Source organism: Pholcus phalangioides, unplaced genomic scaffold (assembly GCF_987345545.1).
Source record: "Pholcus phalangioides strain wild (caught in Gottingen) unplaced genomic scaffold, Ppha-v1.0 ptg000011l_1, whole genome shotgun sequence".
Taxonomy (NCBI): domain Eukaryota; kingdom Metazoa; phylum Arthropoda; class Arachnida; order Araneae; family Pholcidae; genus Pholcus; species Pholcus phalangioides.
The window spans coordinates 9,428,691-9,448,552 of NW_028301604.1; the positions used below are offsets into that span (position 1 = coordinate 9,428,691).

General features: G+C 33.1%; 1 protein-coding gene across 1 annotated transcript in view; it reads right to left on the reverse strand.

Moving 5' to 3' along the window:
• Positions 1-19,862, reverse strand: part of HERC2 (E3 ubiquitin-protein ligase HERC2) — a 645,607-nt gene that overhangs the window by 567,110 nt on the left and 58,635 nt on the right. The window contains exons 9-12 of the mRNA XM_089238586.1: positions 16,553-16,726; positions 15,301-15,424; positions 13,954-14,112; positions 7,852-8,040 (exon numbers count right to left, since the gene is read on the reverse strand). Coding sequence (XP_089094712.1) covers positions 7,852-8,040; positions 13,954-14,112; positions 15,301-15,424; positions 16,553-16,726 — 646 coding nt within the window. The remainder of the gene's footprint in view (positions 1-7,851; positions 8,041-13,953; positions 14,113-15,300; positions 15,425-16,552; positions 16,727-19,862) is intronic.

The window sequence follows — 19,862 nt, forward strand, 5'->3', positions numbered from 1 at the left end:
TTCAAATCATGAACTGAATGAACTCATAAAACTTCTGAACATTATAGAGATGACCAAACAAGAAAATATTCTGTTAGTACTAAGAAAAGAAGAAGGAGAGAGAGAGAGAGATAAACATCATCCTATTAATGAGAGCAACAATTCATGGTAGGTTTTTACTCTTAAACACAAAGGCATAAGTTTTGTGGTATAAGGTTGCCTTCTTTGCTGACAGTGTCAGTGCTTTATACCTTATGAACAACACTAGGAATAGATTCGGTTACAAAGCATTGCATATTGTCATGTATGAAATAATAATGAAATTTCATATAATAATTTCATCGAGGATAAGAAACTTCTACAAGAAATCAAGTAACTCAAAGAGAAATTTATAATCTCAGTTGTGGATAAAACTGCAAATAATTTTGCTATTATTTGCAAAGTGTTTTATAAAGAGTTACTTATCAAAAGAATATTCTCTTAACAATACCTACACTTGAATTGGCAAACTTATTAATCTTCTATTGATTAAAGAAATCAATAAAAGAAACTTCGCAAATTGAAAATTGCAATCGATAATCTTAAATTTCCATATCTATTTGCTACTGTCAAATTTCACAAAAATCCAATTAAATTCAGATTTTTGACATGCAACACAAATAGCTTCAATCATAAAATTGGTTTTAAATTCTTCAAATTGCTTTATAATATTCTTAGAGAAATTGACAACAGCAAATCTGACATTATTATCAACAATAATGTGAAAGTTTTGGAACTTCTCAAAACAGATAAAATTAAATTCATTGAGACTTTTGATTTTGAAAATCTTTTCACTAGCATTCCACATAATGAGATTCCTAACATCTGTGAATTTCTCTACAACCACCATGAACAATGCATAAAAATGGAAAAACACGAATGGTTGAATATAGCAAAATTTTGTATTTCTGAGAACTATCTATTTAACCTTTTACCGGCCGAATTCAGATTCCAACTGATTTTCATTATTTTTTTTGTTAATTTCTCCTTCTGATTTTTTAGTTAAGAGATATCAATCGAGAAATTGAAGAAAAAAAATTTCCCTATGCGTTTTCTTGAATGTTCCCAATTGGGAACATTGGCCGGATCTGACTAAACATAATTTTCGCAGTGAAGCCATCTTACAGGAAGATGCAAAATTCATCATCATTTAATAAATTTATTTTAAAAATTAAAGAATATACATATAGAATTTTAAAAATGATGGAAATAAATTTCTCTCGAATACACTCAAAAGGCATGTATATCTGGATTATAATAAAGAGCTTATGATGAGCTGAAATGCTGGTCTAAAATTCACGAAAGAATACATACATACGGATTTAGGTTTTTGTATGGATCCCTTTGTAAGTTAAAAGATATTATTTAAAAATATAAAGAGAGAGAAAATATTATTTACAACTCTGGTACCTAAAAGCACAGGCTCCGATGACTGCTCACTAGCATATACTTCCATTTTATATGGGAAACCACACTGTTTGAGCAAATCATCCAAATTTTAAATCCAAAGCGAATCGGTTTTCCCCATATAAACATCTTACTTGAATGATGAGCGTAATACGGTACTATTGATTCATCGATGCTTAGTTTATCATGGAACAACCCAAACCGAATGTGTGTAAATTTTTCATTTAATTCATCATAGATAGCCAACTTATCACCGGGTTGTAAGAAAGAGTTATCCATCAAATGGAAGTTATTTTTTATGTCTCTAAAGTTATTTCTCGGCATAACAGTGGGGACAATCGGTACTGCTGTGTCTACTGAAAGTACCCCAGTAACCATTTTCACTTGGTATTCTGTGATACCCACTTAGCAAAACCAATCCAAAAAACTTTGCGATTTTTTTCCCACTCAATTTTTAAATTCGATTCATGTTGTGCGACATAAATATTTGTCATCTCAGCCAAGTAACTGAGGTACTCTTGCGGTAAAAATTTGAAAAAAATATCAATCGAGTCGGCTTGCACTTAGCTCAGGAAACTTATGACTGATTGCTTCAGTAGGTTCACTTATATTTTTGTCGAATTTCCACTTCGGTTGAATGAATTTTAGTCTTTTGGCACTTGACACATGATGTTTTCTTATTTTTTGACTGGGTAATTATCTGATCATTGAAAAGCAATTTTGATGTAGAAGGCATGTTGATAGGATCTACAACTTCACCCACAAATGAACTATGTGGTGATCTTAAAACACAGATATCCACAAACATCTGCAGGAACGACCGGGCCAAGCATGTTGTCATCGATATCTTCCTCATCTGTAGCCCGCTCATTTTCATCAGGCAGTAGCTGGCACATTTCGAATTCTTCATCAGAGAGATGTGATATATCAGAATCTCTCAAACTCAGTCTAATAAGCTACTAGTATAACAAAAAAGATGGGAAAAAGAAGTGTAGAAAGTCACAAGACCAGATATCAACTGAGAACTGAAAGACCAGCGTACCAACAAAATTACTCAAAACGTAGAGGGAAGGTTGAAGGGGCGGGCGGGGGAGGGCAAAGTCAGTCACAGAAAAAAGGGGGTGCTGCATGTAAACATCGGAATGTGAAATTTGATACTTTTCCTTCCTTTTGAGACACACCAGAGAGAAGGAAAAAGCAATAAATTGTTTTTTCGGAATGCCACTCCTCTGCATTGCACTTTAGAATAGTCAGTAGTGGCCAATGTTCCCAATTGGGAACAATCGTAGGAAAAGTTCCCTGGAATTCAAACATATTTTTTTTCTCTCTCATTGAGCATTTTTTATCATTCTTGGCAATATTCTACAATTAAAAAAAAATTGAGATGCATGTATGTTTACAAAAACTATTTTAATAATTAAAACATAAACTTACAGATTCTAAAATGGGTGATTTTAGAATAATAAATTGATATGATAAGAGCTGAATCGAATAACTTTTGTCTTTTCTAAATTAAGTTCAGAACCTTATATGTTCAGGGAAAAAAAATCAGCTATTTTCGTTAAAGAGAAATATTTTTTTTTAATTAATCAAAAGTATGTTCCCAATTGGGAACATTGGCTGTTAAAAGGTTAATGGTATTTGTTTATATAAACAAACCACAGGGATTTCAATGGGGACTTGTTTTGTTTTTCAAGTTCTTTTGCAAATATTTTCTTGCATTATTTTGAAAACAAAAATTTTGCTGACAGATTTTCTTAATATTACTGGTTTCAGATACATTGATGATTTAATAATCTTCAACTACAACAACTTCCACGAAATCAGCCAGCAAGTCTATCCTAGCACACACATTAAATCTTAAAAAAAACTAATCACAACAATAATCAAGCTGATTTTCTTGACTTAAAAATAAACATTGCTAACAATATGGTCTTAACTAGTATCCACGACAAAAGAAGACTAATTTCAAAGTCAATTTTCTAACCAATCACAATTCAAATATCCAGCAAAAAGGGTTCCAAAAATATTGTTTTTTCTCAATTTTCTCACATCAAACATATCTGTAATAATGTCAACGATTTTCAAAATGCATTAAATAATCTCGAAAAATCTTAATATGCAACGGGTTTCCTCCTTACACCTTGGACTTACTTCCTCTTCACACCAATAACTATAACTGTTCACTTTGAACACAAACCGCCATACCTAGGACTGGCACATGGTATGTACTTATGTACTTGCACCTTCTGCATCTATTTTATATATTTTTATATTGACTGCTACTTTGCTTTTTTCTTCACCTTGACAAAAACATTTGTTTTGGCTTCTATTTTGATTTTTGAATTCAATGGTACTACAGCAGAACCTTGGGGATCGAGCATCTATTCAGGCTATGGAGGCCAAGAAATGCTCTCAGAAATATTCTGTGTTAAGCCAATGTCAGGGTGTTCCTCCCTGATGAGAGTCCTAAGAGACATTGGCTATAACTTTTTTCATTTTTCAATTCCTATTTGAATTTTCATATTTTTGCTATCTCTTTCCAGTTTACGTATGAATTTGTTTGCAGTATTTCATTTAAAATATGAAACTTTTACAATGCTTTTTCACTACATTGCATATTACAGTTGCCTATGGCGCTGATATTGGTGAGTTTCGACAAAAAAATTGAATTTTCATAGTGTACATTTTTCTATATATATATAATATACATTCTGAAAGAAATACTGAATTGAAGATTCAAAATAATAAGTGTTAAAAATTTTTTAAAAAATCAAAACAAAAGTTTCAAAGCCAGAGTATAGCACCTAAGGCAGCTGTATACACATAACTGAAAATTACACAAGTAAAAACTGAACAAAGGAGGAGAAAATAAATAAATGAAACAATGAGGAGGTCGTTCTCAAGGGGGAACCCCCCCCCCCCATTGTTTCAAACAGCAAAAATGTTTCTGATGATGATGATAAGCCAAAGATAGGCATAAAATTACCATCACCTAAAATTACAATATATATAAAAATTATAATATAATATATATATATATATATATATAAATTATCATTTATTTTTAATGAAGAGAGATCAAACTTTTTAATGTGTGTGTGTGTGTGGGCAGCTGCCTGACTGATCTTAACACATGAAGAGCACACCACAGAGTGTTGCTATCAATAACCACACCTAAAGATATTTTTTTTCAGGAATGCCTATTTGCTAAAGATGATCACATGGTGGTTCTTTTTAGAATTTAACTAGACATCACAGACACACAATTTGATGTGACTGCAGTCACACCCGGGAAAATAAAGCAGTTTAATATAGAGGACTTAAAAAAAATCTTTCACCAAAGATAAGAAGTCAAGGCAGGCAAAAGAGAGCAAAGAAAAAAGAAATGTTCCATTATGTGATTCATTAAAAGAAATTTACAATGTAAAAAATATTTCTGCGAAAAAAAATCTCACAACTTTGTTGTAAAATAAATTACGTGACTGATTTGATTCTTTTATTAATTTGTTTACTTATTTTGTTTGTGTGAAAGGACTTTGACCCACTGTACAAGTGATTGAATATTTTTTTGAATTTACAATATGTAGATATGTAACTTCTTGTCTACAAAAGTTTGTAATAAGATTTAAGGCCCCTTTATATGTAAAATCTTTCCCGCACGCCCGGAGCGGGACGTTCTTGTGCGAAGGATTGGAGGGCGGTTAGGAACGCAGCGTTCAAGAGCGTGTTGTTAAAAAGAGAAACATTCTTGCGCACTCTCTTTCCTTCACGAAAGAAGGCCCCATTCAGAATTGTGTGTGTAAAGGGAAGCGTGTGGCGAAATTCATGTGCTTCTGCGCGGAGTGTAGACTTTCGGGGAAGCACAACTCTCCACGTTCCTGGCCAAAGTTTTTTCCCTGTTGGCAGATCGAAATCAGCTTACGTTTGCGTGAAAAAAATATAGTTTTCAAAAGCTTATTATTACTATGTGGAGTATTCGTTTTTAAAAATAATTTCAATAATTATTAACTGTTACAAATTGTCGAAATTACTGTTACAAATTTATGGTAATTTTTTATGAAATTGATTAGAAATTGAGAAATAATCAGTTTTTCTTCTATTACTTATTGACTCGGTTGTGTAGCCGATGTTTTTTTAATACTACCAGCCAGAGAAATAGATAATAAGCATTACAAAATTATTACATTGAAACCTTGTTACAAAGATTCTCGATATAACGATAAATCCTTCTACAACGATATATCTTCAAATCTTTTTGGAAATGTCTATATTCTAATGTTAAACTGCTGCTTCCCGATATAATGATAATCCCTCTACAACAATATTTTTTTTTTGGTCCGCTAAGTATCATTATATCAAGGTTTCACTGCACTTTTTTGAAATTATGGTGTTATTTTGTAAGGCTTTTTTTCAGATATTTTTAAGAAATTCTTGATAAATTTCTCTCAGTTGTATTCATATCCTCAAAAAATCATTTCAGTTTAATGTTGTCGAGCATAAGCAGTTCATAATAGTACAAAAAATAAATTGAAGCATAATTTTTTTCAAATTTTTACAACTCTATACACGTATTCTTACCCGTGTAAAACATTCCGTTGTGTAGAAATGACCGCAATAAAATTAAAAGTGCGAATAGCAATATGTTTTTTAGTTGGATATTATTCATGATATTCAGTGGTTTTTGGTTTTAAATGAAATCGACGATAATCTTATAACTCAAAACATCCCTTTTACTAGGTATTTTTAACATCACTTGACCTTGGACATCTTTTGTGACATCTTTATCATGAAAAAAAACAGCACATTGTCATCTGAACACCTGCTATGAATGCAGAGTTAGCTGAATCTAATGAATAGGCTGCTTCTTTTTAAACAGTATCATTGTTAACCTTCAGACATTCAGATAATGGAAGTTTTTTCTTCAACCCTAAATCCCTTTTAGTTTTTTTTATAGTGTGTTGAAGTCAAATTTATACTATCAAATTTAAATCAGATGTTCTTAACTTTTTTAGCAGCGACTTAAAAACAACATCAACAACTTTCTGTTCCCTAGATCTATTTCAATATTTTAAAAATATGCTTATTGAATAAATTTTTAAATAAAATGTTTTTTTTTTTAAATTTCTGTAGCCAGTGGTAGGCGTCTTAACTGGTGAGTGAACGAAAATGGAACGAGTGCCAAATCCAAAAGGGGCCCCAAATTATTAAAGGCTTTCATATATTCCGAAATTATTTCTTTTCTCACTTCTGGATTTCTATTAATTTTGGAATAATTTCTTTCATCAATTCTCACATTAATTATGGATTCATGCACATACTTCTATCGTTAATTTCAAATTTTGAAACTGATCTTTCTGAAAATATTTATTTTCTATTAAAAAAAGCAATTATTTTCTTTAAAAAGAAAAAATAGAACTTATGGGTTAAGAACCCCTAGTTAAATTATTTTAAATTTTTCCCACACCCTGAGGGTAAATGAAAGCTTGTGAAGTTATCAAAATAATAATAGTACTTTAACATATCTATAAATCTGAGATATAATAATGTTTGTAGATAAAGGAACCAAATCAAAGTTCAAAAATTATTGCAAAAACCTCATAAATGTAATTATGGCACTTGAAACTAATTTATCATTTCTTTAAAAAACAATTCATTGGGAAAAAAAAAATCTTCAAAAAGAGCAATTGCAATTAATTCGCTGAAAAAAATTATTTATATTGTATACATCTCTTTTTTTAGAATGATAATGAAGGAAGACAGCGCAGGAGACGAGGGATTCGCCCCGTTTTTGCCTGTAGGGTGGGTTTGCATTTAGACATACGATTTTGAGTTTGCGCTGGAATGACCAGTTCCCGCGCTCACTCCTAACCGCACACCTTTTTCGCCTTTACACTCACACTCTTGAAGGCGGTTCTGAAGTTGTTTACAGCTATCGCGCACGCAAACGCGTATGTGTAAAAAGGCCTTTAGTGTTTTGCGTTTCATCCTATCAATTTCTTTAAAACATTTGAATACAAATTTTGTACACACATTTACAGTTGTCAGAAGACTTTTGAGCACTCTGTTGCATAAAATATTTTAATTTTACACGCTTAGCGAAACACTTAAAAGGTCCCTGTGAGATTCCCTAAAAATAAAGTAGGTCAGTAAACACCAATAAGTCAGTAAATAAATAGGAAAAAGGTGATGGGGTGGGGGAGAGTCCACCATAGAAATTGATTCCAAAAAAGGCTTAACACGTCAAAAAGGTTAGGAACATATAACACAAAGGTAAGTTATAATATAGCAAATTGATGTGTTTATAAAATAAGAAAATTAATTTAAAATAAGACCAATCATAAAAAAAGTGCTACCGAAAATATGAAAATCATCAAAAAAACAAGGCTTTCATGAAAAGTAGTGGCAAAAAATATAGTTTCATACCTCGGAAAAGCTGATATCACACACAACATGTAGGTCTCCATGCTCATCCAGAATATGCATGCAGTTTTTGCTGGAAGCAATCTGGCATACACTAATGGCTGAAATTTCGGAGCAAACTGATGGAACAAAGGCATCCTCATTCCAGCGAAATTTTCCAAAACAGTATACATCTTGATCATTTTTGGAATCCTTAAGCATTCATACCAATTATGCATCATATTAATATTTTGATAAAACAAGATATTTTTTGAGAAACTCAACTATAATAGATAGAGAATTTATTAAAACTTAAATAAAATTAATGTCTCTATGAGCTTTTGTTTCATCCTATTGATACATTCAGCTGTTCATTTAATATCTTGGTTCTATTGCCCTTGTGTACTTCATGTAAACTGGTTATGAAAAAACCATCATCATACCAGATGCAATCAATTCACTAGTAGAACATTAAATTTTTCAACAAAAAAAATGCTCAAGGCCCTTTTACCTTCTTTTTAATTTAAAATGAATCACAGTAGGTCTCCCTTAATGTGATCATAGTTAATGCTGTAATTTGGCTTATGTTATCGTAACACCATGTTCTGATTTTCCCAATAATTAGGTAGGGCTAGGAATCAAAATTTTTAAATGGTTAATAAAAACTTTTTAAATCAAATATTTTTAAACGACAACCATTTATAACACATGCAGTACTGGTAACAGTACAATATTAATTGATACTATGCAAATATATTTTATTTATTTCGCACACATATTCAATGGATGTAAACAAATATAGGAATATATTAAGAAATTCTGTCTGCAATTTAATATGCTGAACATATTTGTCAAGTCCTGGAATTTTTTCACACTAATCTTGTCATTTTTTTAGAAAGTCGGTTATTTTAGGTTAGTCACTGATTTCAAGACTACTCATGATCTTCAAGTTGCTAGCTCCCCTTAGAAATTGTAGGAAATATCGAAGAGGGGATAGAAATGTCAATCTCGGATAGACATCTGTTAAAAGAAAGTTGTCTCTATGCCCACTAAATTAACCTGGAATAAGACATAACACTAATTTTGTTTTCTTAGAACTGACTATATCTATAGTTGTTTAAACCCTCTTCCTCTTTGGTCACTTCTCTCTCCAATGATGAAAAGGCAGTTATAATTTCCAACCCCTTCAATATAAGCTGTTGAAAAGAAATATGCAAGTCAATTTGAATGTTAATTGCAAAAGACGTTGAGAAGTTGTACTTTGCATTCAACACTCTGATCTTTCTTTAATATGTAAGAACTAAAAGGTAATATGCTTAATCATTTTGGAAGCCTAACTATGAACAAAGTTACTTATTGTTTTTAAATTCGGAATTTGAGGTCCTTTTACATGCCTATACATAGATCAACTTTGAAATTTGAAGAAAACAATTTTTTTTTTGTTTGCACAATGTTCCATAAATGGGACTAATCGAACATTAGCACTTGAGGAGAGGTTAAAGCGGAAACTGGTATCACCTATATTCTGGCGATTATTTATTTCTAGAGTGCAGTTATCAAATGAAATTTTCTATTTTCTACTAGAAATTCAATTCCCAACACATTTTTTTAATGCAAAAATATGTGCAGAAAATTCAATTTTTTTCTATTTCCAATTTTTTTTCAGTAATAAAAGAAGGAAAGCATCTTTGGACTCATCTGTCACATTGGCAGGTTTTTTTGGCAAATCGCACACCTTCCTTGCATTGCAGACACAATATAATGGTCATCAGATGACCTGGCTTCTTTTTTCAGTTAACAATGTGGGCCTGGGTGAATGGTTAACTTTTCCTTTGTTCGTAGAAGTTTCATTGTCACTTCTCTTCGGAATTCTAAATGTGAAATACAATCCGCATCTCGCAAGTCTGTGAGTGAATTATCCAACATGCTATAATGGTGATATAGTAATTTTTTTTCAATGGAATCCACATCTGTGGTTTTAATCAGGTTATTGAAAGAATTTTTTTTTCTATCCCGTTTTCTTTCAGATTGAGTCTTGCCTTTTCTTAAAATTTTCACATGAATGTTGCACTTACATTTTGCTCCTGTTGCTCACCAAATAAGGTGCTAAGCGAGATGGCACAGGTGATCCCTAATTGTATATATTCCCCCACACAATATTTTTATTTTGTATATTTTGCTCAAATCCATGGAAGCGTGTGAATTCAACCCATTGAAACTGATGCTGGAATCTAGTCCGCAAGTTATCAAGCCCATTAGCTTGCCAACAAGGTGTTAAGCGAGATGGCTTGCTCCGATGGGCATTTTATATTACACAATAAGATATTCATGTTGTTTCTTTGTTGTATCCTATGTATATAATATGACAAGTGTATGATAGCAGATGAGATGGCATGGGCCCCCTCCAATTGCTTCTAAAATGTACCTACATTCAAATATATGTATATAATATGTAATATATTCATCCTTCTTAACGAAACCCCAGAATTTTTTCTCTGTGCCGCTATCAGTGATAAGAATATTATGTGTTTCTTTCCTAATCTTCTTGAATTGCAAGATACTGAAATAGCATTATGTGACACTGATGTGATTAATTCTAAAGTTTAAAAATGTATATTATGTCTATATGCAGGGTGCATTTACTTTGATGATTCACTGTTGAGATGCTATACCAGTTAGTGATCTGTCTTACAATATTGAACAGAACGTCAGCCTATATTAATTTTCTGTTTCAGCTTATGATATGCTATGAAACATCATACAATTAGCGATAGTATGAGACCGGGGGGGGGGGGGGTCAACGGGGGGAGGGTACCCCCTCTAGACAACACAATCATAGCATAATAAAAAAAATCCCTAAAAAAATTACTTTCCTTTTTTTGAAAAATTAAAAAAAAAAAAAAAATTCATAGCACACTATTTCAGTATCTTGCAAGATTGACTTGAGCCAAAGCAAAATGACAGAAATCACTTGGTAATAAAAACAATTTTTGGCCAAAATAGGGTACTAGATAGTTTTTTTTCTGTCTCCCCTCACAATATATGTTACATTCTTTTTTTGGAGTCTTCCACAGTCCAGTCTGTCAACTCTCTTCAACAATGCACACAGAAAATTATGAAGACATGTAAGGTTTTTAAGAATGACGCTTTCGAGACCATTTCCAAGAGCACAGTGCAAAATGTGTAAATTACAAGGTTTGATATAAATATTTAATCAATGTGGACCAGACAGTTTTACTGCATTGTACATCCATGGTGGTAAGATGCTCGTCTACCACTGTGAAGGTTGCTGTCACGGTCCCGGGTTCGAACCCAAGGGAGGATATAGACAAGATATTGTCCCTAACGAACTTGAGACGACCACCAATAGACAGCGCCCTCATTTCCAATTCACCTCATTAATGGCAGTAAATTGCAATATAGCGATATGGCCAGAGTTGGTGTTTGGTGAAGTAGTAGTAGCCCTTTGCTGAGCATTGTAAATATTGTTTATGCCTCTGCATGCTCTAAAAATACGGAAGACAACTGAATGTTATTGGGTATCACCAGAATCACAAAACTTAGAATAGGCCTATGTACCCAACTGCTTTGTTATGCAAACTGTTGTGTGACCTACACACAAAATGTGCACCATAATTTTGAATGATGAATGTTACTGCCCAAGACCATGAAGTAGTAAGTACAAAATTATTTTTTTTCAACCAGGTAGAAGTTTTTAATCACTACTCTATTTGTTGAACCCTCAAACTAAGCAAATGAAAAATTAATAAACCAGCAAATGGTCCACATACACCCCCCTCAAATAACTTTAAAAACAAAAATTTCTAATTTGGCAGAATCATTAATTGCAATCTACTACATTTGTATTATTTGGCATTATATTGATGATCCCCTCCTCAATTAAATTCAATTATATGAATTTTGTCGATAGGTTTTGGTAGGAAAAGTAGGACAAAGCCGAGAAAGTAGGACATTTTGCCAAAAAGTAGGAAGAGTATGATGAGTGGGTGCCCTGATTATGTTGTAAAACTGTGTATGCTTTTCTTTTCTTTTTTTGACTCAAAATAAAGTGATCTATTCTCCACCATGAAGCTGGGCTGGAAGCGATCTCAGCAATGGGATAAGTCCAGTGGCAAAGTTCTGGAGTTCATGCTTCGGTTTTCTGTCCTAAGAACAAGCTTCTGGAGTTTCTATTTCTTTATCTTCGTTGTCGCAAAATATATCAACCATTCCACATACATCAGCTGGAAATGTTTTCACTAGATCATTTTCAACAATATCCTCTTCATCCGTGATGTTTTCAGGTTCATCAGCATGTAGTTATCTATATATATCTATCATGTCTATCTATCATATATCTATATCCTCTAATCCGGAATGTGAAAGAGTTTCCAAATATTCTAAAGCTTTCGCTGATGTGAGATATCTTTTTGACATGGTTACACGCAGCTGAACATAACAAAACTATTGTTATGAAGATTGTATAAATAGACATCATTTTTCACCTGTAAATAATCAATAGCGCATTTTGTTTGTTGCCAAAGGAGAAATGTGAAGGTGAAATGCGAAACATCCAGATACTTTTCTGGAAGATTAACTTTCGGTTCATCTGGCAGTGCCGCCAATTTGGTAATATGAAATAGAATTCTCTTGAATATCTCTTTTCTTGAAGATTCTATCGTACCTATAAAAAGAGATGCCATCACGGGAGGGGGGTTTAGTTGTTGGACTTTATGCTCAATGCAAAATTCTTATTCGTAGTTTGCTCTTGTGAGTAACTGTAAATAGCTGTTTTCTGTGAATAAATCTATTACCCGAGGATGATGTCACTCTCTGCTATCCATACAAAGGTTTTTAACAGAAGCATATATTAATATATATGCAAAGATATACTTTTGAAAGAAAATTCAACTGCCCCAGTGGGGAATTGAACCCACGTCATTTCACTTTTCAGGTGAATGCCTAGACCACTAGACTACAGAGGCAACGAATATCTCAATCTTTCCTTGTCTGGCTCTGGAACCCGAAGTGCCAGAAAGGGCTTTCCACAAAACACCAGACATCTTGCGAGGGACCCTACAGAGTCATGAAGAAAGTGAATGATGTGGTTATTTGGATTCAAGGGACTCCATCGTCGAAAAGCAAGGTGGTCCACCTCAACAGAGTAGCTCCCTATTACAGTGAGTCATAAAGAACGACCCACCGACTTGAAATTTTAATTGTCTGTATGAAAAATTTTAAAGGAGGGGGCAGTGTTACGAAGATTGTGTAAATAGACCATTTTTTCACCTGTAAATAACCGACAGCACATTTTGTTAAGAATTCCTCAAAATCTACTAACTTGGCAAATGTCCTGTGGATAAAGGAGAAATGTGAAGGTGCAATGCCAGATTCTTTTTTTTTTCTGGAAGATTAATTTTCTGTCTGTCCCGTGGCACCGCCAATTTGATACTATGAAATAGAATTCTCTCAAATATTCCTTTTCTCGAAGTTCCTACCATAACTATAAAAAGTGATGCCATCACAAGAGAGAGGTCAGTGTTCTTGGACTTTATCCTCAGTGCGAAAACTTTATTTCGTGAAATCGTTGTCTGTAAATATATGCAAAATAGCTTTTCTGTGTGAATAAATCTGTGATGTCCTGCAAATTGTTTCATCCTCTGCTCATTACAAGAACTTGTGAGACATTATCCGGAACACTATCTATGATTGCTAATCTCAGTTTGATTAGTCTGCAATTCACAAAAACATGCATTTCTAAGAATGCAAGAATAAAAAATTACTCGCGCAATATAAACAATCCACCCCACAGAAAACACATTCCTATTTTTGCTGATCCCTTGGAGAAATACATGAAAATCACATTATTTTTATTATTTTTTTTATTCTGTGTCTGTATTACCCAGAAAATTTGCCCCCATACACATGTCCAATGATAAAAACACCCAATAAGTTGGACGGGAAAAATTGAAGCAGTGATTTGCATTAAATATCAGATCCCACTTTCTTGAAAGGCTAATAACTTGTAATAATTTTGTTTTTTTGAAATAAAAATACTTAGTTTAAAAAAAAACAAATTGAGAAGCTAAGATCAAATCAAATTTATTGAGATGAAAACAAACAAACCTGATAATCATAATACTCCCATAGTATCATAGCAAAGGAATCAAAATATGACAGTAAAGTCACTGCAGCTTCTCTCATATCTACAGCCATTGAGTCATCATCAGGTATCTCTAAATTATCTAAGTAAGTTTGGGTTGGGCACAAAGTGTCCTCTGAACTCTGTGGGAAAAGAAGAAAATATTAATTTAAAAAATTCATATTTATGAATCAGGAATGCACTATTACCCTGCGGTGATGCTAGTGCTGGTGGATGTCTCGTTATTTTGGAAACATACTGAGTCATGACTCCTTTTCTTTTTTAAGTTATTTAATACGTAGAAGAAATAGAAGAGAGAGATATTTTTACAACATGTTCGGTCGACAGTTGGAGCCAGACTGAACTCCAATACAAGAAGACACTAGCTAATGCCTAGCTAGCGAGTGGCATAAAAAACATAATAAAAATATAAAAATTGCGCAAGACAAGCAGTGCCACAACCCACATGATTTGCTCGTTTCTGTTGTAATATGATAATTTTCTGCACACAAAAAAGACTAATTTCCTCAGCCACCTTGTTGGGAATTTTGCCTGTTGTAGCCTTGCATTTGTATTAGGCCAGGATCTTTAATTTATAGTCGATTTCAAATGGCAACATTATAGATTTTTTTTTACATCTTACTGAGAATTTGGTGCACTAATCCCTTTCTAGGGAGAATTCCTGCAGTAGCAATGCTCTGCAGTCATGTTGTTGCCATTTCTGTTTTACCTTAGGAACCTGGAGCTTGTTAACCTGTGTGCATGCTTTCAGACATCCACTGCTCCCTGCATCTCCTAACAGCTTGGTTAGAACAGTCAAGTTGAGGGAAAAATGGTGATTTTTCCATCCTGCTTGACTCAATGATGCGATCTCGTTCAAAGTCCAGCAGTAAGAGGCCCTTGAATGTGTCTTAGAGGCATCTTCATCAAAAACAATGGTTTATCAAGAGAAACCAGAGGTATAATTCACAAAAGCAGTCTCAGAGTCTGTTTTGAAAAGCAACAAGAGAAAAATTTTCATGCCCTCTGGTGGTGGGAATATTTGAGCATCATCCTTTTGTAGCACTAATTACTTGCATAACTACATGTAATATAACTGCCTAGCTGTTTTTTGTAGCGATTCTGCTATTCTTTTTTGGCATATTTTTTTTTTAAATGTGAAATATCATTTTGCATACATATTTTCTTCACTTTTAGTTTTCCAGAGCAATAAATTGTCTTCATGGATAAAATTTCAAGATTGAATTTTTCTCAAGAGAATAAAAAGTGCAATTTAAAACATTAAATTGTAAAAACTGTTATATATCTCCAGATACTGAAAATCAACTCACCATCGATAGAAAACTACCTCTTGAAACTTTTCCTTTTTTATAATATGATGTAAATTGCTTCAGGAGTTCACTAAACCGTTTTAAAAGTGGCAAAAGGTAAGCACAAGAAACTTGTGGTGCAGTTCTAAAATGAGAAAATATTATTAAAAAACAGACAATTTTTAATGCTTAGGAAACATTCAAGCATGAAATACAATCAAACTAAGTTCATTTATGCAAATCCTGGTTATCACATCATTTCAGCTATAATGTGAACACAATGACCTATAATACTTGAAAATATAAAAATACTTTTAAAGCAATTTTGTTTTCACTTTTGTGATGTTTTTGCCAGAAATTCTCAGAACTAAAGCTTAACGCATCAATCAAGTTTTTGTCTGTATTTTCTACAAATAACATCATATAACTATGATGGGGGGGGGGGAAGGATTCGCGGCATTTTTGTCTATCATTGTTGTTGCCATAGGAATTCTGACAGAGTTTTTAGAAGTTGTGGATCTACATTGATATGTTCTTCTCTCTTCATTATGCAGTGAGCTATAAATATCAGAATCTAGCAGCTAGAAGCTATTCATAATAGGCTCTTTTGAAAGCTGGTGCAATGGATAAGTTTTTGGTAAATGTAGCTAGAAGGGTGATTGTGGAATTGAAGATTAAAATTTTTGGCGGCAATTCAATTTTGAACTTCTCCCATCTTTCAGCGACTGCAGCTCACTATTAGATCAAGATATTTCGATGGAAATGGTGGCACCTTATAGGATTTTTTCTGCTCTTTTCAAATATGTTCTTAGTTTGCACGTAGATCTTTCAGAAACTTTATAAATTTAGGTTTTTTCACACTCACTTTTCTTTCCATAATCAATTGTCCACCATAACTCGAAAACAATTCAAGATTGGACAGGGTTGGTAGGATATTTCATGTTCCACTTTGGCTTGTCTATCACCCCCTTTCATTTGGCAGAACAGGTCACATTCACCCTGCATAGTGGGAAGAGTTGCTAATAAGGGGAAAAAGCAATAACCTGCTTTGCCCTTTTTTTCCCATTTCCATGGAATCGTTCAAATTTATTGCCAAAAGCCTTTATGTAAAGAGAGTTAAAGACATGTGGTTGTCACGCCCTGTTAATTTTTTTTAGGAGCTTCTCAATTTCTTTAATTTCTTTTGCAAACAATTATAACGAGAAACTCTTGAATCAAGGATGATAATACATGGGAAAATTCACAGCTTGAAAATTTTAAATAAATCACTAACCTGTTATCCATCTGCTCATTCCAAAGCTGTAGTAGCAATAAAACCAAATTGAGCATTTTGTGCAGTGTACCACATTGAACAGCAAGTTCAGACAGGATGGTCAATGCGTACAGTTTGTCAGTAGCAGGAATGTGACTGTTGGTTCTATTGATAATTGAGGCACTGCCAATTTCCCTGCAAAAAAAAACTATGTGATAATTGGCACCAGTGCAGGCAGTCCTGTTTGAAGGATTGGCACCTGTAGCTCTTTCCAAGACAATATGTTTGGTTTAAAATATACACAGATCACCCTTTCCTCAAGTATAACTTGAAGCTGAGTATCCCCATAGCCGGTCTGACTATGCCTATGATTTATTGGCAAGTGATTAGCAAAGTTTACCCTGTGACTTAAAAAGAACTGGATCAGAGTACCTGTTTGTAGGCATATGTATGGGTGAGCATGCGTTGCCATAGCGAGGCGCTTTGGGAAAAAGTGGAGGATAGACCCTCCACCGGGAAGGATCGTCTTCTCTTCTTTCTCTTACAGCACGCTCTGTAATAATTGAAGTTTGAGTCCTTTCCTTTCGAGTTACTGATGCATTTTTACAGGCCTCTATTCACTAATACTTTAAGCTGTTAGTAAATTGTATGAAGAGATGGTATTTTTTCGGCCTGAAATAAACTGAGAAATTTAATATAGTGTTTAAAGTGATTATAGTGTTATTAAATTGTTATTATTGTATTGTTTTTTTCACTTTATTTGTTTTACTTATATGAAATCTGAATTTTCAATGAGGTGAACTAATGATAACTCAGTTTTTCATTGGTCGCTGCACATTCGACTAATGGAGATTTGACTGTACACCCAAAAGAAACCCAGATGCAAATAAGATGACCATATGACCCTAAGCTATTGTTGTGTCTACACATTCCATCGGCTGGGCCGATTAGATTATGCTATGTAGTTTTAACTTAACAATTGTTTATGTTGTATTAAATCTTTCGTTACTTGCAAGTTTTTATATCGTTCATCACGATTCCATTCAATTCTTAAAAGATCCGTCCAAAAACACAAATTTCAGCTTATAGGTGTCAATAAATATCTTCCTTCTGCTTTACATATGTCAAGATCAGGGCAGTGCATGTAAATGCGTTGGCACTACAAACATTATTGCAGTTGTCGGAAGACTTTTGAGCGCTACAGTATTATTCTGGATGACATTTTTTCACGATTTTTGTAGTATTTTATATCTGGGCTAAAATATCCCAAATTTATACAGGAATGCCATAAAAATCTTGGTGGGGGGGGGGGGCACCAGCTTTTTGAATATTATTGGAGTCTGGTCCATTCCTGGCATGTCAGGAAAAGTGAGATTCAATAAGAGTGATACATAAAACATAATAAAGTTGAACTTGGCTAACTCAAAGCTCAAGGGGACAGCAAAAAAGTCTGAATTATCCAATTCTTTAATATAGAATAACTATACTACCACAAAAAGTCAAAAACCCTCAATTAAAAATGTACTTAATGATATCATTTACTATGAATGAATAAAATATAAAGAAGCATGAAAACTATTTCATTTGTAAATTTATAATTTTAATACTCTTTCTTTTTAATGCTCTTAAGCATTTCACAAAATCTTAAGTTGATTTTAAAAATGAAAGATGCAATTTTAGAGCTTCAACAGCATTATTTTTTCTAACATGTCCATAGCTCCTGCAAAGTGTTTGAATAAGGACCTCTGTTGCTTGCTTATATTGGTTTTTGTTCTTCTCATGAGGATATTCAATGTGACTTTTTGTTCCCTACTTCACATCCACAAGTCTACCACTGCTTTTTCTTCTTCTAGAGTTAAACTATAGGTATCAACCTTATTTGGACAAGGTGAAAAATATTGCTGAGCTACATGGATATTCCAAAATAAGCAAACAATCATGCTGGAGAGACATGAATCTCCACCACATTTTACTAGACAAGTGACTGGGATTTCAACACTTCGGTTTTCAAACATTTTGTCTATGTAGAGATTACCACTCACACACACAAACTTTCGTATTTCCTGAGTAGTAGCTATTGCATCTGCTCTTGGCAGGTGTTAATCTACAAAACGGTAAAAATCCAGTTGACCATGGAAAGGCAGAACCTAGTGTGTGGAACTGATAACGAAAACATTGCTTCCTATTGCCAAGAGCTACAACAAAAAGTTTAGATTTTGTTGATTGTAATTTTTTCAATAATGGCTACATGTTATATTCTGGAAAAGTTCAGTAAACCATGGAATAAAGAAAAGGATGACCAAAATTTAGCCAGAAATTATGAGAAAAATAGACATTTTGAAAATGACATATCTGAATCAAACTTTGAATTACAAAAAACATAACAAAAAAGGTTGAATAAAACAAGTAATTTTAACATTACATTGAATAGAAAACTCAAGAATTCCAAAAATTTGAATTAGCAAATGCTGTATGTACAAGTTTGTCTGTACATACAGGAGACAGATATAAATCTATATTAAATCAACTACTAAATAAATATGCAAATCAGAATAAAATAATTGTTTTCTCTGTAGCAAATGTGTTTTGTCCAGGAATTTAATAATGAAAAGCATTTAATTATCGCTGTAACATAATTATCAAAAGCATAATACAAATACACTGCATTTTTACTTTTTTTTTTACATGTCCTTACATGTTTTTTTATATATCATGTTTTGCTGTGCAATTTTTAACTTTTTGCACTGCTTATTCAAATCCTTGACACATGATCTAATACAAAAATACTTCAGTCTTTTAATTTTTTTCATTTAGCTCACCTAATCTACAAGAAACGAATATACTCAGTATCCAACATTTGCAATAAAACAAGACTTATAGTAGCAAAAGCCTGAAATTTGAACTATCTCCAACATAGTTCAAAAAATACAAAGAATCCTAAAAATGCAGATATCAGAGAAGCTTCAAATCAGCCAATTTACTTGATTTTTAGAGTCCAAATATTTAAGAATTTTATAGAATCATAGACTCAAATTTTACAGCATGTTGGCTAATGTGGGAGAATAAAGTAGATATCTGACCAAGACAGTGAAGCATAAAGAGTTTCACTATCTGATCTGTTTGTAAGGCTTATTTCGCAGAGAGAGAAAAAAAAAAGTAAAACTTCCTGAGATAGCATAGATGAGGACCAAAAAAGCACACACTATAATCTCTCGAGAGTAAAAAAATTGGAACACAATTCAATAGCAGTAAAATTGTGATATGATGATCAGACTCTGTTGCTGTACAATAAAGAAAGGTGTATAGTATAATTGTACTTGGTAATATAGTA